This window comes from Pseudorca crassidens, chromosome 9, assembly GCF_039906515.1.
Source record: "Pseudorca crassidens isolate mPseCra1 chromosome 9, mPseCra1.hap1, whole genome shotgun sequence".
In the NCBI taxonomy this organism is placed as follows: domain Eukaryota; kingdom Metazoa; phylum Chordata; class Mammalia; order Artiodactyla; family Delphinidae; genus Pseudorca; species Pseudorca crassidens.
In genome coordinates this window covers 41,549,675-41,573,426 of record NC_090304.1, presented here as the reverse complement: position 1 = coordinate 41,573,426, position 23,752 = coordinate 41,549,675, and the positions used below count along the sequence as shown (strand labels likewise).

Genomic DNA, 23,752 nt, shown 5'->3' with positions numbered 1-23,752 from the left:
TAGCAGCTAAACTAAGTAGAAAGACATTATGTATTACATGATTCTGGGTATCCACACAATCAAAACAAACCAACTGCTTATGAGCACAGTTACTCCTATTTCTGAGACCCGAAAGAAAAATCTCATTGATTCTCACACACTGAACACTGTGATAGAGAGAACTATGGCCTCAACAACAGCTCTACAGTAAAAGTATCGACAAATTTTATTGAACTATTTCTGATTATGTCCCTTCATGCAGGTAAACAGCAATAACATAGGTCAATAAAACCAACTCTAGAGAACGACAAACACTGTGGCCCAAATAAGCAGCTTTCTTATAATCTTGTTTACAAAGATAAAATGATAGCATCTAGATTTCAGAGGAATGGATAGATTCCATGCTTTCCAGTCTTCATGCATATTTTGATAATAAATACTGGATGGTAAAAATTCCGAGATTAGATCCCACCAAGGTATGCAGAGTCACTGCTAACCAGCAGAAGAATAAACTTTAATTACCAGTGGATCTGGATGTACAGCTGACATTTACTTATGAAGTTTGAAAAGCCTAACAAAGACATATCTACATTGAAGTCCACCCTCTTTTGAAGCTATGGCTCAGGATAGACCCCATACTATTTTTCTCCATTAAACAATTTTAGATCTATACTGAAAGAAAGAAAAATAAAGCCCCAAAGCAGAGTGCCACAGCACATGGCCATAATAATTTCAGTCTGGAAGAACTGTAAAGTGGCTGCTATTAAATGCTTCTCTGATGTTTAAAGAGTATATACTTAAGCAATATTCCACAGAAGGAATTTTTTTAAATTCTATTTTTATATAAATTAAGTTAAAAAATCTAAAAAAGTCAAAATATACAAATCACATGTACTATAAACAAAATTATTGACTAAAAACTTGATTAGGTCTCTGAAATATCTTTAATTCTCATTTAAATACAGTGATAAAAGTATTTTTTAAAAAGTACTTCACCTGATCGGCATGAATAAGCATCATAAATGCATTTCTTTTGCAACTTGCATCCTTCTCATTCACCAGAAAATCATGTATCAGTTCAGGAGCATCAGGTATAAGATGTTCAAAATTTCTTGAAATAAAACAGGTAATATCCATATTTAATAAAAGCTACTTTGTTATTTTAGTAACTCTCTGGACACTACCAAAATTAACCTTTATCAAACCTTATAACACTATCCATTTTTTTGCTTTTCAAAACTTTAAATCAATTAGAAAATTTTGGGTATGAATCAGAAGCTTACATCTTCATCTATTAAGTTATCAAATTATATGTTTTCTAAGTTAATACAGAAAAAGCTGATTTATCCAACATGCTACCTATCAACTGAATAGCTCTAACAATTCTCTTTCATATACTTTAGGGATATAATGCTGATGCTCATCAGCATCGGCAGGCGGACTCTCAACCACTGCACCACCAGGGAAGCCCCATAGTCATTTTTGTTTCACCTACATCTCTACTTGCTTCCTCTCCTCCCATATTATTCTTAAGCAAATCCCACACCTCGTTAACACTTCTTCTGTAAATATATCAGTATGCTTCTCTAAAATTAAGGACTCTTTCTTTTTTAAACTAATATTAATATCATTATCATATCTTAAAAACTGTAACAATTCCTTACTATCATCATATAGAAAGTGTTCAAATTTCTAACTGTCTTATGTCCTAATTTTTGTGTGTATACTGTAGTTTAAATTCTGAAATTTGTGTAGTCTGTATGGTAACTTTCAAAGAACTCTACATTATTAACCAGAATACCACTTTTCCTAACAGACAACAAAATCTAATGTAACAGTAAAAGAACTGTGAAATTACTTAACAATCAACTATTAAAGCACAAAGATATTTATATAAATTACATTCTAATTCTAAATAAATTGACACCAGTGACTGTAAAAACCAAGCATTCCAGCCTCATCTAACTCATTCTTTTAAAGTCCAAACTTTAAAACTGCCTTTTTAGAATGGCTTTTAAAGTCCAAAATCTTCAGCTTTCTAAGGACAGGAATCAGCTGAGAATTGCAACCCTTCCTATTAAAAAAAGTTCCCTCCTTAAGGCTTCTAAGTGTAAAAAGACCCACATTCCACAAAAAGAGAATTCTAAAATAAGGTCAAAATCTCAAAGCTATGGGCTAAGCAAGTTAATAAATTAATTAATTGGGCTGGAGTACTAAAATTGAGAATGACAGGTAGTGTCATAAACTGGAAAGTGTACAACCTGTTTAAAGGGGGCCATATTCACTTCCAGCAGATTGTCATTATGCAGAAACCAGGACCCAGTGTTGCCAGCTCTTTCAACTTTTCAACGTTAACAACTTAATGATAATAAAGAAAAAATGTTCAGCCTAATCAAAACATATCTGCAAGCTACATACAATCTGCAAGGAACCACTTTGGAACTTCCAGTCTGAACAGTCCTCACAGAACTAAGCCAAAGGAAGACCTTTATTTACCTATAGATAGTATAGATGGCCAAAACAGCATTTCTTCTAACATAGCTGTGTCGATGCTCCAAACAAGCACGGATAGCTGGCATTAAAGGTTCCAGCAATTCTGCCTCTTTCAATTTGCAAAGAAAACGAAGAGTAGATCCTCGAATAAATTCATTAGGATGTTGAAGGTCCTGATATAAAATTTTAAATATGAAATGTTGAGTCCCAACATTTTACAAAAAACCCACAATTTTTAAATACAAAATTTTCCAATAAAAAAGTCAGAAAGTAGGTTTGAGGAAAAAGACCTAGATTATTACACAATTTCTATCACATTCCTGTTGATTAAAGCAAGTTTTACTTATCACATCAATGTTTTATATTCTATGTGTCATTGTTTTTTATTAATAACATATAAAATGCATGGAAAGTGTCTGAAAAAAGTAACAATAAAACTTTTCACAGTAACTTTTTACAACTTCAGTTCCAAATATCTACAACCTACATCTTACCCAAGATTTAATTTTAAAAATTAAAACAAAGCCCATTCCACCAATTTTACAATTATTTAAAAATTAAAGCAGTATTTGGAAATAATCATGGTTTGGTTTACCTTTCTATATGCATCACATACAAGGATCATTTCGTGTAAAAGTCTCCCATCTGGAGTTGTTTTAGGAACAATTTCCCAAAATACCAGAAGTAATTTTTTGATGGTGTGATCCTGAAGAGGCAGCACAAAGCGAATGATAGTCATCAGAAGTCCAGGAAGCTTTTCACCATTTAGAATCATAATGATTACTTTCTTCAAAGCTTCAGTCTTTGACTTCACATCTCCTTTTTCTGATTCAAAAATTCCAAAAATAAAAGCACAATTATTTCAAAAGAAAATTTCTCAGATAATTTTAAAAGCAATTACAAAATACAACATTTTCTCACATTATCAGTGGCAATGGTAACAAAGGTACTAACCCAAGTGACAAGGGTTTTCCACCTGGCTTTGACAAAAACAAGCTGTACCACTTTATACAAGTCATTCATCTCTGAACCTCATGATTCTTTACACATAATATAAAGGCACTGGATTAGATCTTTGGTCCCAAACCAATGGAGTTAATGCAGAAGCCGTGAATCTACAGGTGCACCAAATAATGTACTGGATTAGTAACCATTATTTACAATAAAGGATGATGCATTTAAGATAAAATGCTAGTTTACTGTTACTTAACCTAAAAATATTTGCTATATGTTATGCAAAACAATCTATAATTTCACATCGTTATTACTGCATACTAAAGAATTTATGGTAAAAATCTTTTGGATCCAAAATTCGAAGACAGAAATATGAGACAAGCACACTCTACTACAATTGTTTAGATCATAAAAATAAACAAAATCTGGGAGAGGGAAGGATGAAGAGGGGTGATAAAAGTCTTTAATAATCAAGAGGAAAAGAAGAGAACTAGAAGTAAATTTTCAACAGTTAGAACACACGTGGCTATAAGAATAGTTCCTGTTGTCGCCAAAGAGAAAAGAGACTGTGAATGAGTAACTGGTAGAGTTATAGGAAGGATTTAAGGCTCAGAAGAATCGTACTAGGTAAATCAAAAGCTCTTTCTAGCCCCCAAAAGCTATATATCTATTACCAACTTGGTATGATATCTTAACATGTTAAATAGAGAATATCCTCAGGTATTTGGACTGAGAACACAGTGAGGGTTATTGCCAAATTTATCCCGTAAGGGTCAGTATTTTTGTTTAAAACAGACTAACTTCTCAAGCATCTTTCCATGCTTCAGAGTATTACAACTCCTGCCACCCATGAAAAAATTGTGTGCCATATCAAATCAAGAAATGAACTAATGTAAAAGGATGAATAAGTACCAATCTGGGCAAACCTTCAGTTTTTAAGTCATGAGGATGACAAAAACAAAGCATCAGGAGAGGACAGTACTACAAAACTACAAAATAAGACAGATTAGGCAAAGTTCTAAGTGGCTAAAGTTGTATTCACTGAGTCTAAACAGGTTTTCCTCTCTTTGTCCCAAAGCTTCCTTTGTGAATATAAAAAAAATTTTTTTTTTTACCTAATCTGTTTGATCGTGTAAAGGACACAAAGTCCACAAGACAATACCCTATCACTATAATGCTGATGGCTTCTTTTGTTCCAGTTTTGGGCTACTTTTCATGAATTAGCAAATCTAAAAAGTTTAGCAGGATAAAAATCCACTTGTAACTAAAGGTTAAAAAGTTTTAAAAGTTTATTAAGCTTTTATTTTGTAAAAAATCAACACCATTTATTTCAAGTTCCCCTAACCCCAATTTCCATTTATTCTAACAATTCAAACTGAGGTGAAGAATGCTTCTTTCCACGTACTCAAAATTTTCAGAACTTCTTTTCCTGTGTGAACACTATCAAAAACATAGAAAATTTCAAATATCAATTCAATTCACCAAAATATACTCCAAGGAATGTATAGTCATCAGGGCTCACATCCAGTGATTAAAGGTAAAGGGTAGTTAAAGCAACTCACTATTTCACCAAACAAAAGTATTTGTTACTCAAGTTGGAAACTACTCCTAAACTTTTTCTCATCTCAACTCTTTTGCGATAAAGTAAAAAATATACAAAAAATTCAAGACTACTTATTTATTTATTTGGTAGGTGGCAGGTAGTTAAGAGTACTTTTACAGTTAAGGACAAGTTTTGTTCCAGCAATAAACAGCAATAAAGTTTACCAGCAGTAAACTTAAGTATTCTGGGGGTTTAAAAATTAAAACTTTTAAATTATGAGAAAAAAATAGTACTGAAAGTTTATTCATTAATTTGCATTCCATTCTACTATCTAACATGAACATGAAAAAAAAAAGAAAATACAGTACAGGTGGCTTTTGTAAACTAAGGATATCAGTTTAAATGCCATAAAAAAACATTTCTTTTTCCTTCTCTAAAAACAGACCTCAATAGAAACATAGTACTGAGTAACCTAAATCAGGAGGTATTCCATTACTGCTGATTAAGAGGTGGGAATATGCAAGTAAAACATCATCTCCTTTCAAACTGCAAACTATCTTTTAAAAGATACTCTCAAGGTTTGAAGCATTATTTTCTCTCTAATCTGTTTTAAACAGTAGTTATCAGTTTAAGTTAAACTTATTTTTAGCAGTTCAGTCAAACAAGAATCATTATCTTGGAATATGCATTACCTAAAAAAAATTTTTGACAGAATCATTCACAAAAAGGAGATACAGTATACACTTCTAAAATTCAGAAATATAGTTTTTGTTTTCTTCTTTGTATAAATGCTTTAAAAATGAAAAGCTTAAATCTTTCTGAAAAATATACATATATCCCAGTGTTGACTTACTTGTTCAACAGGGAGTGAACCCAAAGAACAAAGTTCTTTTGGTTTTACAAGCTAAGTAATATGAAGTTAAGTGCACAAAGGAATTAAAACATTCAAATACACATTCTCAACCTGTTATCTACAGAGAACTGTCAGCTACATTTAAACACGACATTACATTATTTTGAAGAATAGTTAAAAACTAAACCATTATATTTCTTTAGCCCCACCCCACCATGTTATAAGCTAAACTGAGATGTTTTATTTGTAAAAACCAATATTGCAGGACTAAAGGTAACACATTTTCATTTTTAATAAGACAAAGTTCTATTGAAGAGATCCTAAGAAAAAATTAAGACAAAAATTAAGCATTTCTAATTATAAAGGAACTTGCAAAGCAAATGAGCTTTTTATTTTCATTTCATTTTCAAAGTATTATCAAAGTTTACCTAGATCATTTTTTAAGCTAATTTCAGAAGGTGGTTCTGAATCCATTGGCACGTTAATTAACGTATAGCATACGTTCTCAGCAGCCGTCATGGTTTCCGGTTATAGCCTACTCTCGATACAAGATTTAAAGATAACGGATGCCAAAATAAACCTAGAAAAATAAATACAAGGATATCATCACAAGCGAAAAGACAAAACAAAAGCAAAAAAAGAACCAGTAACTATCGTGATCTTTCTTGTCTTTAGTTCAGTTTGGCTTATGAATTTTAAAGTATTAGAAGAGGAGGATCAATCTACGTTATGTTTCATAAAAATAAATCTTGATATATTAAAAAACACACACTTGTCAGCCTTGGCCTAAGGTATATTATCTCCCACCGCACGATCCCGTCCCGGGTTCAGAATGCTGTACTGCAGAACTAAAGCCCACAATACAGTGACAGTCCCCCAGCCCCCCAGCCCATCGCGATATAAAAGTGATTTTTAAACATAATACACAATCTGAAATTCTGAAGTTAAAAGAGCCCGTGCACGAATATTCTGCTGAAACCTTAAAGAGCTTTAATGCGTTCATCCGTGGGACACTTCCCCGTCCCTTCCCTCCTGCAAAGCAAGCCCCGGCCCGAAATGGCGAGCCCCGGGGCCCTGGGTCGGAGAAGACCCCCGGCCAGTACGCAGGCCGAGATGAGGCGTCCCGCCCAGAGCCTTCCAGTCCCGCGTTCCACTTCGCCAGGCCCGGACGCTAGCGGCCTAGTCGCTCCCCTTCCGAAGCTTCCCGCTAGAGCGCGTTCCTCCGCCTCTGCCCAGTCCAGGACGACTCTCCGAGATTAGGGGCTTGCGGCCCGCTACCTGACTCCAAGGCGCAGCGGCTGGGGAAACCGCGGGACCGTGTCCTCCGACTCCAACCCGAAGCAGCGGCGGCTGACCAGCAAAGTCCTAGGCTGACGTGGAAGGGGGTGGGGAACCGACCCAAGCCGCAGCCACCTTAGCCCCTACGGCAACTCAGAGAGGACACGCATCTCCGCCCTGCGTCTGCGCGCTGCGAGTACGTCGTAAGCATTTCTAATTCTAAAAGAACTTCAAGTCTCTTCCACTTCTCAAGCCCTCGGCCGCTTTAGGCCAAAGAGGGAACTGGGAAACACATACTTAAGTTCTCCCTGCAAGCTTGGGTTAAGAGTTGAGGTTATTTAAACGCTACTTAGAAATTGTATTTTCTTCCAGAAACGGAAACAACCAAGGAGAAGAAGTGTTTGGACAGAAAGTAAAAACATTTTACAGGGCTCTGTGGCCCACTGGCAAAGAACGCTAGACTGGGAGCTGGAATCCCTTTTCTAGCATACCCACTAATAAACTGGGAAAGTAGCTAAAGACAATTTGAGAAAGTAATTTCAGTTCTTCTAATAAGAGACACTGCATTATATGAAGATCCATTTCAGTTCTTAACGCTGTAGTCTGAATCTCAGCCTCTGCAGTTAGGCTGGAGTTGCTTGAACATCACAGTCGCACTGGTATGATTTCTGGTCCTTATTTAGTATCGGTCCCTTTCAGGATCCTTTACAAGCACCTAGATTAAATTTTTTTAATCCTTAAAGGGAGACTAACAGTCACTGTTTTAAAAGGATTTCACCTGTCTCCAAAGACCTAATTGTTACAGCTACGATCAGTCATAGTACCTGCGGTTTTGTCCATTTAAGGTTCCACGTACCCCCCCTCCCCCAAAGACGGTTTTCTGGCCAATTAGTAATCAAGTTTTTTTAGAAACCTTAAGCAAAATACTGTGAATACAAGGAGCTCTGACAAAACCCGACCTTATTAACAGGCTCATCTCAATTAGGGAGATAGAACACAAATAGTGCTTCATCTGTCTAGAATCCAGTTATTTTGAGATTTCTTCTTTCTGGAACCATCAAGCAAAAAATAAATTCTTTGAGAACGCAAAATATATCGCAAAGTCCATGTGCTCCTCAAATCCTGTACATTCATTTTATTAAAACTATTTTTCGTGAGATAATTGTAAAAATGACGTTAATACAGATATTCCATCTTCACCTAGTTTCTTCCAATGGTAAAAAAAAATCTTCCATAATTATAGTACAATATCAAATCCAGGAAACTGACATTGATACAATTCACTCCTCATTCAGATTTTACCAGTTTCACATGCAATTTTACCATGTTTAGATTTGTATGATCACCACTGGTCAAGATATAGAATAATTCCATTACAAAGCTCCCTCCTGCTATCCTTTTAATTTTTATTGGAGTATAGTTGCTTTACAATGTTGTGTTAGTTTCTTGCTGTATAGCAAAGTGAATCAGTCATACATATATCTACTTTTTTTAGATTTCCTTCCCTGCTATTCTTTTATAGTCACAGCCACTTCCCTCTTTAACCCCTGGCTACTACTACCCTGCTCCCCATCATTATAATTTTGTCACTTCAAGGATGTAATATAAATGAATTATAGAATATAACCTTCTTTTGTTTGTTTGTTTTTGCAGTACGCGGGCCTCTCACTGTTGTGGTCTGTCCCGTTGCGGAGCACAGGCTTTGGATGCGCAGGCTCACCGGCTATGGCTCACGGGCCCAGCCGCTTCCTGGCATGTGGGATCTTCCAGGACCGGGGCACGAACCTGTGTCCCCTGCATCGGCAGGCGGACTCTAAACCACTGTGCCACCAGGGAAGCCCTAGAATATAACCTTTTGAGTTTGACTTTTTTCTTTTTTCACTCAGTGCAATTCCCTTGAGATCAACCCAAGGTATGTGTACAAGAAGTTCTTCCATGTCTATCTTCATTTTTAATATGGAATTTTCACAAATGCAGTTATCTGGTTCCCAAGCCCACTTATCAAGAAGTGACAATCTATCAGCATGAAAAGAGGACCCAAAAGGCATAAAAACTAGACTTAGCAATAAGAAAGCTCGGCAGTTTGGGTCTGCGCTGAAAATTGTCACTGGCAGTGTATCTATATTATTGTATATTCTGAAATACAGAGCTTGTTGAACGGATATCAGGCTCTTATACAGCCTAATTCTTCCTCACTTGTTATAACATGAACTTTTTTGGGGGACTTTTTACTCTAGCATGTAATTATATCATTTTGAACACTTTATTTTTTTTATTGGGGTACAGTTTTACAATGTTGTGTTTGAACACTTTTTAAATTATAAATTGAGAGCAAGGACCTGTCATATACTAAGAATTGAAAATTTTAAATGTTTAGAAAATCAAGGCCTAGAGAAAAGGGACTTGCCCGCATCATAAAATGGTTAAACACTGAAAAAACTGGGATGAGAACCTGAATCCTGTCACCTACTTTACTGTCTCTTATTATTATTATTATTTTTGCAGTACGCGGGCCTCTCACTGTTGTGGCCTCTCTCCCTGCGGAGCACAGGCTCCGGACGCGCAGGCTCAGCGGCCATGGCTCACGGGCCCAGCCACTCCGTGTCATGTGGGATCTTCCCGGACCGGGGCACGAACCCATGTTCCCTGCATCAGCAGGCGGACTCTCAACCACTGCGCCACCAGGGAAGCCCTGTCTCTTATTCTTAACTATACCAGTTCTTCAAAGATGCACATATAGATGCCTAATAATTCCAAGTGAATTACATGTTTTCTTTATATTAAAGTGATAGGTTTCATGAGGACATTATTAGGAATTTTACTGTTTATTTAATACAGACTAAATGGAATGCCTGAGTATAATACACTAGATAAAACATGAAAAGGCATCAAAATGAACTCTCTACAGATAATGGAATTGAATCTTATCGGGGTGGGGAGGATTTTAAGTTCTAAAGTTAGTGTGTCAGACTAAAATTACATATTGAAAAAAAAATTATTAAAATTTCCCCCAAAGTACAATACAGATCATTTTTTTTTTTTTTTTGGCTGATTGTCAGCAAAGTAATTGGTTTACATTCAGGGAACAGACACAAAAATCTCTCTCTCACACACACACACACACACACACACACACACACATATTTAAACAACAGAATTACTCAACAAAGACGAGGCTCACACAGTGAAAGGCACATGGGAAGGGAGACCTGCTTAAGGAAAGAGCAGATTATGAAATTTCTCACTTATGCCCCTTTGCCCAGACTGTACGCTGAGTCTGAAGGCAGGTAGGACGACTCCCTCTTTCACTGTTTTGTGTTTGTGAGTTACATATCCTTGATGCGACTACATTGTAGGTCAAATGGTACTGGTGGCCTCATGGCAAGCTCAAATGGCAGACTCTTGAGGCTGATTCCAGAGTGGAGACCAACATCTCCACATTCCTGTATTTAGTCAGAGGTCATTCCTTCAACAAGGTTGCCAATTTCTCTTACCACTCTCCTTTCAAGAAGTCACACAGAGATTTAAACCTACTAAGTTTCACATAAACTTTCCCACTTAACCTTCACAATAATTCTCCAAAGGATTTCCCTAAGGGAAGGCTAAGTAAATTGCTCAAAGCCAATAGCGGCTAATTAGTAGAATTAGGTCAAAAATCCAAGTTCCCTATCTATAAACAAACTGCTCCTCTCTAGAAAGATATGAATCTCAGAAAAGAAAATAATTCTTCTAGGCTTCTTAGCAGCAAAATTCTTGATTACTGGCTTTGTTTTTTAAAACAGATTTCCTCTAATTTCATTTTGCATGATCTAAGATAAAAATTGTACTGCAATATTTACATACACAGTTCACAGGAATAATGGAAGGCAGCCTAAAGATTATGCTGAAGTAGGGCTGGGCAGGATAAGAGGAAATGATAGCTTGGGATTAAATTTCCCTTTTGCTATTTTTGCAAAAATTCCCTACACTGAGACCAGACCAGAGATATCACTACTGCCACCTGCTGGTTGGAAAGAAAAATCGTTCCTATGTTAAACTTCCTACTACTATTGTTAGAAAGTGGTAGTTTCTTAGGTTTTAATCAGAATCTCCAGGGTTGAACCCTAAAATTTGTATTCTGGACCAAATCTCCATGGATTCTCATGCAGCCAGTCCATACACTGGGGCATTAGTATAAGGCTGTTATAGATAAGAGGTAATATTTTTCCTGTCACTAAAAATAAGGCAATTTAATTTGGCAAACATGGTGACCACACATGATGATGACAGAGCTGTAATCTCAGATTACTATTTAGAGTTGAAGCTGCTTAAAAAGCAAAACACCAATACATCAGCAGGTGAAACAATTTTATTTCACAGTTGTCTTTAAAACCACAAAGACAATATGTTCTTCATATAAAAACGTTAGTTCAGATAACTATACTTTCTAGAAAATGATTATAGAGACGCTCTTAAAGAAAATGCACCCCATTATATGGTTTTGGTGAAGTTGCTTGGAAAAAACTCACATCTGGACTGATTCCTAAAACATACCATTCCACCATTCTGCATCTTTTGGTTCAAAGTATAGGTTATTGTCATCAATACGTGTTCCTGCATTCTTACATGTATGATAATACATATATAGACTGGTTTATCATTTAATGTTCCATTGGTTCATCAGCCTTTTCTGCAGGTTCATCAGCAGGTTGAGTAGGCTTAAGAGAGGAAGAAAAAAGAAAATATTAAAAAGAACACTTGACCAATATATACTTTTAATCATAAACATTGCTTTATAAAAAAAAATTTATGAGAAAAGGAGTTAGGAGACATTTTGGATACTCAATTTTGGTTCACTGCACTATTAAAATTTCGAACAAAGGGTTTTAAAAAAATAGATACAATTTTACAGTTCTGAAAACCTAAGCATCACTGAACAATTCCAGCGTTTCATCGTAATTTGTCTTGATCAAGAATAAAGGCTTTCCTTTTATTATCACTACTAGCTTTAAAATACTGGCACATTTTAGACATTCTTTTCCTCTTTAGCACTAATGAACACAGCAAAAATATTTTCAAACAAAGCAGTTGTATGGTACTCCACTGCACTCTTCCCAACAGTGCTGGTTCTTACCAATAGCAGTTAAATAATGCAAATCTTGCTCCTCCAAATACCAACATGTTAAAAAAAAATTCATGCTGTAGAAGAAATTCATGACCTTTTTTTTTTCAGTTACACAGCTATCAAAAAAGCATCTACAAAAGCAAATGTGTACTCTAAACATTCAACAAAAAAAGGCTAGTATTTAACCTGAGATTCACCAATACTTCTTGATCCTTTTCTCAATATTTGTGAAGAGCCAACTTAGTTTCCCAAGCTGGTCCCCAATGAATTTTCTCTCAGTCCCCACTCTGGTAGGATCTTGGCTGGCCCTATGACTTGTTTTAACCAACAGAATGTATAGAAGTGATGCTGTGCCAGCCCTGGGCCTCAGCCTTAAGAATGCCTGGCAGCTTGCACTTCTCAGTTTTTGAACTTTTGCAACCTCTGAGCTGCTACCCTGCTAGAGATACTCTGGTGAAGGAGAGGCCCTGAGACTACGTGGACAGAGGCCCAGCGATCCTAGCAGAGGTCCCAGCCATCTAGCTGTCCCTCTAAGATATCTAGCAAGTATGAGTAAAGAAGACACGTGAGTAAAGCCATCTTGGATGTTCCAGCCCCACTCCCTCAACTGATTGGAACGTTTGAGAGACCCCAAATGAGATGAGCAGAAGAACAATCTAGCTGAGCCCATCAACCCACAGAAGTGAGAAACTGCAATAGGTAACCAAATCACCCTTTTGGTGTTTTATGGAGATCACTGACCTCTCAGTATTTTACTTTAGTCAGTTCTTAGTTTTCCCACTGCCACATGAATTATGAGCCTATCTCAATAATTAAAGACAAAAGTGGTAGATTTACACAGTCATGGTAGGAACAATAGAACTGAAGTCTCTTGCTTATAATTAGTTATATACCTGTGTCTTTCTCTGTGGTCTTTCTTCAAGACCTTCCAGGAATGGAGACACATCATCATCATCATAAATCGTAAACTCCAAGTCTTTACCAACAATTCCAATGGAAACATTCTGAGGGGAAAAAAAAAAAGGTAAAAATTAAAACTCAAGAGAATTTAGGTTGGAAAAACGCTTATGATAAAATGTTGCATGGAAAAAAGCAGAGTAAAAATTTATATAGCACTTGAATGAGACTTAAAAAATACTTGGGGAAAAAAGGAAGAAGAAAACTAGTAAACTTTTGTAATTTGCAGATTTAATATTCACTTTTTTTTAAAATTATTTATTTATTTGGCTGCGCCAGGTCTCAGTTGCGACATGTGGGATTTAGTTCCCTGACCAGGGATCGAACCCAGGCCCCCTGCATTGGGAGCACGGAGTTTTAACTGCTGAACCATCAGGGAAGTTCCTAATATTCACTTTTGATAATCATGAATAATTCCAAAGGTCTATGTCACCTAGAAATTTGCAACTTTGTTCATAATGGGAATGCAAAGACCAGTGTGAGGGAACAAACCGCTTTGCTAGGAAGTAACCCTAACTTCTAAGAAATAATCTAATTTGTTTCATGTGTAAGTTAAGACATGATAGTTCTTAGGGAAATAAATTTTGGGTTCTAAAGTGTTGAATTTAGGGGATTGGAACTATGTTCTACACGGAAAAATTAAAAAGCAATTCTTAAAGTGTTCAGTGAACGCTAACCAGTGCAAAAGAGCTCCTGTAAGATTAAAATTTCAGCAAAAACTTGAGGCATTAAGGATATATAGGGCATTCTCTATGATTCAGTAAAAATGTGAAATCAGGAAGCCAGATACCTGAGCAACCTTTTCCAAGTTGTAAATGTCAACAGTCAACTGTATACCCAAATTTTAAGACAGTCATCTTGGAGTGATGGCATTATAGGTATTTTAAACAAATTAAAAAAATTTAATGTACTTTCCTAATTTTTTTAAAGAATATTATTTTCATAATAGAAAAAAGTGTTTAAAAAGATTATGCAGGCTATAAAGTCTTCATAGACATATTAAATATTAATTATCCATTCATTATAACAAAATGGATTTTATAATATGCTGACTGATCTCACTTTAGTTAATGATCATTAACCTCAAGGAGGCCTTTAGTGGTTGTTGTATTACACGGGTCCCTAGATCATTCAATCTCCCCTTCCCTGGACAACTCTTTCTAATATTCTCCATTCTCCTTCCAGCTTAAAACCTTGCTCCTATTTCACTGAGAAAATAGAAGCAATCAGAAGAGAATGTTCACAAGCTCCCACAGTATCCACTCTTTCCTGTATCTATGTCCCTAGATTCTCTCCCTTCCTGTTACTGGGAATGAATAGCTCAATTTCCTCTCTAAGGCCTACCTTTCCACCTGTGTGATGTTCAAGGTAATTGGTCTAGCAGTTTTTCTCATTTTTATCTTATATAAATGTTTTTCTTGATACTGGATTATTCTTATATCCATGCAGCAAACCTGCTGTAATCTCTCCCATCTTAAAAAACCAAAACAATAAAAAACCACTTTTTCACTACATTCCCTTCCAGCCACCACCCTATTTCTCTGGACCCACAACAGAAAATCTCTTCCAAAGAGCTGTCTCCAATTTCTCTCCTCTTATTTTCTCCTGACTCCTTTCCTATCAGGCTTCTACCCCACCATTCCATTAAGATCGTCTAGTCAAGTCCCAGAGACATCACTGCTAATCTAATGGTTAATTCTCAGTCCACATCTTCCACGGTCTATTGGCAATTTTTCATTCTCTTCTCTTTGAAAGACAGTCGGCCCCTCTATCTGTGGGTTCTGCATCCTCAGATTCAACCAACCATGGATCAAAAATATTCGGGGGCTTCCCTGGTGGCACAGTGGTTGAGAGTCTGCCTGCTGATGCAGGGGTCCGGGAAGATCCCACATGCCGCGGAGCGGCTAGGCCGCTGTGAGCCATGTCCGCTGAGCCTGCGCATCTGGAGCCTGTGCTCCGCAACGGGAGAGGCCACAACAGTGAGAGGCCCGTGTACCGCAAAAAAAAAAAAAGCAAAACAAAAATTATTCGGGGAAAAAAAAAATTCCAGAAAGTTCCAAAAAGCAAAACTTGAATTTGCTACGCACTGGCAACTGTTTACATAGCGTTTACATTGCAATTACAACTATTTACATGCCATTTACATTGTATTAGGTATTATAAGTAATCTACAGATGATTTCAAGTATACAGGAGGATGTGCGTTGGTTAAGATGCAAATACTATGCTGTTTTATATAAGGGACTTGAGCATCTGCAGATTTTGTATCCAAGGGGGGGAGCACTGGAACAAATCCCTCCCCAGATTCCAAGGGATGACTGCAGTTTCTTCATTTGCTTTTAAGGATGCCTCATTTTCCAAGTTTTCCTCCGACCTTCCTCGTCACCTTTCTCAGTCCTTTTTGCTGATTCCTACTCACTTCCCAACCTCTAAAGGGTAGAGTGCCCTTAACCAAGTCTTCAAACCTCTTGTCTAACTATTCGATTCTTTTAGAAATCTAATCCAGGCCAGTCTCTAAATGCCATTTCTACACAAAGACTCCAACATTTGTAACTCTAGGATAGACCATTCTCCACCAAACTCTAGGGGGTGAACATCTGATATCTGTTTATTCTTTATCACCAAATGGACAAACAAGAGGCATTTCAAATCCTGTTAAGTCCTAAACTAACCGCCTGATCTTCCTCCACAACCTTACCCCAAAACCTGTTCTCTAACTGTCTTATCCATCTCAGTAAATCATAAATCTCTCCTTCCTCTCATCGGGTCAAAAACCTGATTTTTTATTTATTTATTTATTTTTTTGCGGTACGCAGGCCTCTCACTGTTGTGGCCTCTCCCATTGCAGAGCACAGGCTCCAGATGCGCAGGCTCAGCAGCCATGGCTCACGGGCCCAGCCGCTCCGCGGCATGTGGGATCTTCCCGGACCGGGGCAAGAACCCACATCCCCTACATTGGCAGGCGGACTCTCAACCACTGCGCCACCAGGGAAGCCCCTGATTTATTTTTTTAAGCTCACACCCCACAACCAATTTGTTAGCAAACCTTTTTGGTTCTAATTTCAAAACATAAGCAAAACTGAACTACTTCTCATCATCTCCAACTCTTATGACTCTGCTCTAATCCACCACAATCTCTCACCTGAATTACTATAACAACCTTGAAACTATTTCCACCCATGTCCCCACTACAATCTGTTCTCAGAACGGCAACCAGAGTGACTCTTTTAAAACCTAAATCAAGCCATGGTATTCCTCTGTTCAAACTGTAACAGCCCACTGGGAGTAAAATCCAAAGCATCTACAATGGTTTATAGGACATACGCAATCTGGCCTCCATTACCTCTCTGACTTCATTCCTTCTCTTCCTCTTGATCACTGACTCTGACACTACCGGCCTCCTTGCTTCAAACACTAGGGACATTCTGGACTCAAGGCCTTTGCAATTATACTCCCTGGAAGAATACTGATCTAGACATCTGCATAGCTCACTCACTCACCTCCTTTAGATCTTTCCCTCAAATTTCACTTTCTCAGTGAGGCCATCCCTGACCACTCTATTTTAAATTATACCCACCACACCTCCTTCTTACACCCTATTGGTCACTCTTACTCCTCTTAACCTGTTTTATTTTTTCTATAGCATTTATCACCTTCTAATATCCTATATAATTTACTTGTGGGTACACTGTCTCTCTTCCCCCACTTGGATGTATGTCCCAAAAATGCCAAGATGTTTGTTATGTTTACTATATATTCTCAACGCCTACTGCCTACATGTGGTAAGTGCTCAATGTACATATTTGTTCACTGAATTAAAAATATGACGATATTCCTACCTCTTGAAGAAATGAAGAATATTGTACCTCAGACATACTGCTTTTATTGCTTTATACCAAAAAGAAATGTTTAAAAATCATTTCAAAATCAGTCCCTTTTAGTGAACATCTTAAAGTGAGAGAATGAGCCAAGGCAACCAACTCACAAATTGAAGAACTGTAAGTACACAAACTTCTCTATTACTTACATTTATGTGATAAATGATTAAACCGTAATGTTAGTATCTACAATTGGGAAATGTGATATTTACCTTTGTAGTTAGGTCCTGTTCTGCAGGAAGTGTCTCCCGTAAGGCACGCAGACCATGCTTAACCAGTTCATTCAAATTGCCTAAAATATAATAGATTAATAATTATTTCTTAATTCCATTTTCATGCTAGGCTTCTTTTATTTGTCAGCCCTATAGTCTGAAATCATGGTTTTTGTCACATACTAAATACATCATAATACAAAAACCCAAAAGTCTAAAGTTTGGCCATATAATCTTTTAATAATCTATTATTAGATTGCTATTATTTTATTTAATGAGAGGATAATTGATTTTTGTTACTGAATTTACCCTTTTCTTATGCTATAAGTTAAATCAAAATACTAATTCACAAATGATACAGCTCAAAGTTTCATATAATGTATTCTGTGGAATGCTCACCACTGTATTTGCTCTTTATAAAAGGAGCCTCCAACTCCTTGTATGTGGCTAGTACAACTATCCTTGTGTAGTTTTGGCTCTGATGCCAAAATTACACAAGGATACCACAAGAAAGTAAAACTACAGATTAATATCCCTTATGAACATATACACAAAAAACCTCAACAAAATACCAGCAAACTGAATCCAGCAACATTTATGTTTATATAAACATTATATATATATACACACACACACACACACACACACACACACACACACACACACACACATATATATATATATAAAATTTATATTATACACCATGACCAAGAGGGATTTATCCCAGGAATGCAAAGCTGGTTTAATGTTCAAAAGCAATGCAATACACCACCATAGAATACAGGGGGAAAAAAAACATGATTACCCCAATAGATGCATAAAAAGCATGTGTTAAAATCCAAGAGCCTTGCGTAAGCAAACTACTCAAAAACCTGCCCTATCACCACACCTTACATCTTTTACCTTTCTTTCCCACAGCTACACTGACTTCTTATTTATTTATGGACTACTTAATGCAGAATGTCTGTGTGGCTAAAAATAAGAATCTCAGAAAACTAAAAGTTGTAAACAGAACTTACAACTGGTAGCTAGTACAGTAGCTCTCAACTCTGGCTGGGGCACACTTTCTTCAGACCAACTGAATCAAGAATCTTCAAGGTCAGGGACACATATTTATATTTTGAAAAAGTTCTACTGATGATTCAAATTACTGTGGTAGCCAGAGAAAGTAAAAGCTAGTATGTGTGACAGAAATAATATACACTTCATGGGTTTAATCTTTTTAAAAATTCTTTCTGTAAAGCAGATATTTTTCTTCATTTAGAATACTATATTTATTCACTACATAAAGACTGGAGGGGACAAGAAAAAAAAATCACTTACACTCCATAAACTCTGACATATGTCTCTCCAAGTAAGTACGAGCTGACTGAGAACGGGCTCCAATGGACATAGCTCTGCAGTCAAAATAGTTAGCAGATGGACAAGTTTGGAAAATGTGAGGGCCCATATCCTACAAAGAGAAGAAAAATACACTACATAATTCTTCACTTTGATTGAACTAAAAATTAGAAAACTTCTAGTCAGTTTTTAAAAAATCATTAAAATATAACAATACTCTATGAACTTACATCATAACCAGCAATAAGCAGCCCAACACCATATGGTCTCCGGCCATATCTTTGTGTTGGTATCTGAGTTTCTTAAACTAGTTAAAGAGCCTGTTCTAACAAGGTATAAAGTACTATCTTTATTTTCAAATTAAACATTATTAACAAAGAACTCTGGTTTCTCAACTGCTACATAATCCACCACAAGAAGAAGAAAATAAAAGAAATATTTATTTGGCTTATTATAAAAAAATGTTTGGCTATCCACCAAATCCAAAGTGAGTGCTACCAAAATGACTTTCTCTGATGTAAAGAATCTCATTCATTTTGGATATAAGGGGCAAGGATTTTTTGGTAACATCTAGAACTACCAATAAAAAATTTTAAATCTCCTCTAAAAATGATGCTTAGTTTTTCTGAAATTTGGCTTATCTGTATCTGGAAAATATTAATTGCTTATTTATAAGGGCTGATAAAAGAGCAGCCCAATTTCTTATTTAGACCCATTCTTCCATGGTAAAACTTCCTACAACTCTCCTTCTAAAAATTTTAAACATTCCGCTATTGAAAAGTGACTAACCTTAAAGTTTTCACAATCGTACCCATGTTATATATTATCATATTCCTAATAAGTAACATAAGGATAAAGTATCAAAACCCTTTAAAGTCCACATCCATAAATGCTAAAATAAATGCATAAATAAAAAGGATACTGCTTCCAATTAGAGATACAAGACGAGACACAGGAAGAGGTCTGTCAAATACAAATCTGGAATCCAAACACTCCTGGCGCATAAAATTACTAAAAAAGAAACAAGAAAAATTAGTAATTTCAAATCACAGAGAGTTATTCTAAATAATTTCATTTCTTTTTGCTTTCTTCCAGACATTTACATGAATTACATCCATACAAGGGAACCACAAAGACATGGCCACAAGGATGCATTTTTATACCAACTCTTCCTTCTAAATTTTAAATGACTAACCTTAAAGTTTTCACAATCTTACTATGTTTATGACTAAAATGTTCCTTAGTTCTAGATAACCTTTGTCTCAGAGCACTTTATAGAACAGAGAAGAAAAGGCTGAGCAAGAGAAAAAGAGCAATGTCTCTTCTCTTACCCTTCCCACTGTCAACAAGACAGTGCTTTTTTTCTTGAAAGCTGATGAAAATTTCCCCAATAGAACAAATACAAGAAATAGAATCCATAGTACGGCACTGTTAACATGTCCTGCCAACGTTACTTCTATCCATAAGCAGCACTCTAGAGGAGATACCAGACACTAGACTGTTGAGTCTCACTCTTAAACTTGACAAGATTCAAGCAAGTATAACACAGGGGAAAAGGAAATTCATGCCTAACTATTAAAGCCAAGAGAATAAACAAGAAATGGATATGTACTTTTCTTTCATGCTGCTTTGTCTAGTTTATGTGTATGTCACATCTGACGATCAAATGTTGGCTGCAGGAACCAAGCTACTTGTTCTCTACTTTCATTTAAGTCCATTTCCCAGGGCTGTCTAAAACTGCATTGCCCAATATGGCAGGTACTAATCACATGTGACTAGTGAGCACTGAAAAAGTGGCTAGTCTGAATTGAGATGTACCATAAGTACAAAATATACATGAAATTTCAAAGACTTAGTACAAAAAAACAACGTAAAACATCTCATTAATAAAGTTTTTATACTGATTACCTGTAACACGACAATATTTTGGACAGATTGGGTTAAATAAAATGTTTGACGGCACAACATATATTACATTTTCAACAGCTAAAAGAAACCGTCACTAATAATGCCGTCACTATACTGCTGACCTAAGAGAGCAGGGGGGCTTGCCAGATAACTTAAAAATTTTAAACATTATTATTTCCCTTAGTGTTTATATTCCTTTTTTCCTAATTAAATCACAGACTTAAGAGATTACTTTTGGCTAACTACCTCCCACCTCCCAACACACACAACAAAAGTCACTGTGTTAAGTGTTCTACATGTTAGGCTATTTATCAGTAACCTTAGAAAAAACACTAAAAAAATTGAGAGTTTAAGTGACTAGATCAATATCAGACTAAGTGCTAAAAGTGGGGACTAAAGACTGTGTGATTCCAAAGCCCCACCTCTTCATTTACACAATGCCCCTCAACTAGAAATAATCTTTATCTCCTCTGGTCTCTCACAGAAATATACCAGTTACTCTCCACTTTCTACCTTACAGATATTCTACTAGATTTTAAGTTCCTAGAAGATGAGATCTATGTCTGATTCACTTTTGTATACCCTGCAGTACCCAGTATTGAGCTTTGCAAAAAATAAATGTCAAATGAATACTGATGTGTTAAAGAAAGCAAGGGTAGTTCAGCTGATCCTTAAAACCTGAAAAAAGTGTCAAGCTCTTCTCAGACCTGATATCAAACAATATATACTGAGTTATCAAGTAACACATTATTCAATGACTTCTCAAAAGCGTTAATATTAATATGATTAATTCTATTAATACTGCAGTGATCAAGAAATGGAATACTTAGTAACTGACTCCAAATCCATTAAGGTATTCATGATCTTAACTTATAAGCACTCTGGCAGACAACTTCTTAAAATATCTGCATCTTTTCTAGAAATGTAATCAATTATGAATCAAAGGGATGTTTCTTTTGTTTTCCACGATCATACTCACCATAACAATCTAGCATCAGCAGTAAGTCCCGCAATTGAGATACCAATATGGTTATCAACATGGAGAATTTTTTTCTGATGAGCTGCAAGTTCTGACTGTGCTCTCTAAATAGAGACATTATTTAAGATAGAAAAACAAGTTTACAATTTTATTATCTATATAGTGAAAGTTACATTTGACAGTTGTTTTCTAAAGGAAGAAGATATATTTACTGCTTTACTTACCTTCAACGCAACTAACACTGCATGGGTTTTTGATTTAAGACCAACTGTGGCTGAACCTTGTTTGACAGCTTCCATTGCGTATTCAATTTGATGAATCCTGCCCTAAAACAAAAAAAAACCCAACATACCTTAGAGTCATCTTACAAGACCCTCTTATATATTTAAAATTAGAGATCCCCAAAATCAGGTGAACATAGTTAAACTAGGAAACTTGGGACTTCCCTGATGGTCCAGTGGGTAAAACTCCAATGCAGGGGGCCCGGGTTCGATCCCTGGTCGGGGAACTAGATCCTTCATGCGTGCTGCAACTAAGAGTCTGCATGCCACGACTAAAAAGATCCTGCATGCCGCAACTAGGACCCAGCTCAGCCAAAATAAATAAATAAATAACAAACAAAAAAACTAGGAAACTTACTTTTATGATACATTTAGGTTTCAGAAAAGTCTAAAGTGATTATATTCCATTTTCTCACTGCCCACAATCCCGTAAGTTTCTAAACACATTGCAGCCACCAAAAACCACTTCATAGAAATAGTATAAAACATTTTACCTGAGGGCTCCAAACAGTGACATCATTGTCATACTGGTTGCGAAACTGAAAGTAAATGAAAAAAGACTTATTAACACGAGAACATTACAAATCCCAAATCTTAACAAGATCTATCATTAAAAAATGTTCTTCCATCTGTTTTCATCTAACATTAACAAAAGACTGTTATTGCAACCTCATTGGAAGATTACTACTGTACTCAGCTGCAAACCAGTTTTACATTTACAAAGAGCTAGTTGGGTAGGGGAGAGCAAATCTAGATGGGACTTATGCTCCCAACCCATCTTACAATTCTAACACTGTCCATAGCACCCGCTTTAGGTTCAGTCAATTACTAAAGTTCCTATGTGTCCACTTTCCTTCCTATCTTTGCTTATGCTCTTCCCTTATACCAGACCTTAATAAATGGTCAAAAGCATTACTTTTCCCTAAACTAGCTCAAATGTCTACCTCCTAAAGTCTTCTCCATCTTTCCTCCCCAAATCCCAAAACATACTCCCACCAGTTCTTTATCTACACGTCCCTTTCTACTTTATATTACGATTAGGGACATGTCTGATTTATCTTTGAACCTTCACTGTGCTTAAAACAGTGCCTCTGAAACATTCGTACTGAATGAATGAACACAATGTCACCAGGAAGTTAGAAGCGGACACAAATAGCCACAGCGACAGACCCATTACTGCTTTAAGGACGGTATTAAAACAAGTCCACCAGCACAGTACTTGGGAGACTAATCATGGTGGTGAGCAAGCTGAAGGCTGGAATGGCAGACATCGGTCTGCAAGCCCTGAGCCCTATATTGTAACCCTGATTCCATCACTTCTATCAGCTTCGGTTCACTCATTTGTAAAACTAGGTGACTGGACAAAGTGATTGAAAAGGGCCTTTTCTGATCGAGCTCTGAGGGAGAGATTACAGAGGGACCCACCTGGAAAATGAACGCGGTCCAGGAACCCAAACCCTGAGGTCAAGTCCGCACTTGGCAGTGCAGGCAGATCTCAAGTCCCCATTTTCCCTTTCTCCCACACAGAGCACTAGGGGCCTCTCTGGACCGCTTGGAATCTACTCGACTGAAGGAAACTGAGGGGCGAACTCGGCTAGTAGTCCGAGGAGGTACTGTTCAAGGCCCGGTGGAAAGCGAAACAAACCCCAGGAAAAGGCCACACCAACTACCGACCTCCCCTCTCCCGGCCAGGCCGGAGATGCTGAATCACTGCCTGAACCCTCCACTCGGCTAAGGTTCCCATGGCCCGTGGCCTCGGGCCGCTCTAAGGATGACAGGCGAGGCGGCTCGCCAACCCCAGCCAGCGGACCTCTGCCCAAACCCAGCCTGAGCTCGGAATCCAACTCACCATGGTTCCGGCGCGAGGCTGGCTTCGGCCTCCTGAAAACCCGCGGACCGAGCAGCGCTGCCTAAACTTCCGCTAGGCGATCTACAGAGAAGTCTGCGGGACTTTGAAGGCGGTGGCGCAGGGTAGAGCAGTCTATTCCAGAGA

At 37.0% G+C, this 23,752-nt stretch overlaps 2 protein-coding genes across 5 annotated transcripts in view; both read right to left on the bottom strand.

The window, feature by feature from the left end:
- COPB1 (COPI coat complex subunit beta 1) overlaps positions 1-7,250 on the bottom strand; it is a 39,277-nt gene extending 32,027 nt beyond the window's left edge. For 3 of the 4 annotated variants that reach the window (XM_067749813.1, XM_067749812.1, XM_067749811.1), the window contains exons 1-5: positions 7,101-7,250; positions 6,251-6,402; positions 3,068-3,297; positions 2,476-2,645; positions 976-1,090 (exon numbers count right to left, since the gene is read on the bottom strand). In XM_067749813.1, the coding sequence (XP_067605914.1) occupies positions 976-1,090; positions 2,476-2,645; positions 3,068-3,297; positions 6,251-6,341 (606 nt within the window). In that variant the 5' untranslated portion in view covers positions 6,342-6,402; positions 7,101-7,250. Of the gene's footprint in view, positions 1-975; positions 1,091-2,475; positions 2,646-3,067; positions 3,298-3,426; positions 3,588-6,250; positions 6,403-7,100 lie in introns of those variants that run through there. The other variant, XM_067749814.1, reaches the window with a different exon arrangement.
- Positions 7,251-11,430: 4,180 nt separating this feature from the next.
- PSMA1 (proteasome 20S subunit alpha 1) lies at positions 11,431-23,748 on the bottom strand. Its single transcript, XM_067749810.1, has 10 exons — positions 23,609-23,748; positions 22,254-22,298; positions 21,703-21,804; positions 21,479-21,582; positions 19,514-19,602; positions 18,822-18,892; positions 18,574-18,703; positions 17,251-17,330; positions 13,098-13,208; positions 11,431-11,797 (listed from the first exon to the last, which is right to left on the bottom strand). The coding sequence occupies exons 1-10, from the start codon at positions 23,609-23,611 to the stop codon at positions 11,741-11,743; spliced, it is 792 nt and encodes a 263-aa protein (XP_067605911.1). The 5' UTR covers positions 23,612-23,748; the 3' UTR covers positions 11,431-11,740.
- Between the last annotated feature and the right edge of the window lie 4 nt (positions 23,749-23,752).

Coding starts and splice junctions, on each gene's coding strand:
- PSMA1 (XM_067749810.1), bottom strand. Junction 21,805..22,253: donor TCACTGTTTGGAGCCCTCAG/GTAAAATGTTTT, acceptor TTTTTGTTTTAG/GGCAGGATTCATCAAATTGA. Junction 11,798..13,097: donor GACCACAGAGAAAGACACAG/GTATATAACTAA, acceptor TCCTCTCTTAAG/CCTACTCAACCTGCTGATGA.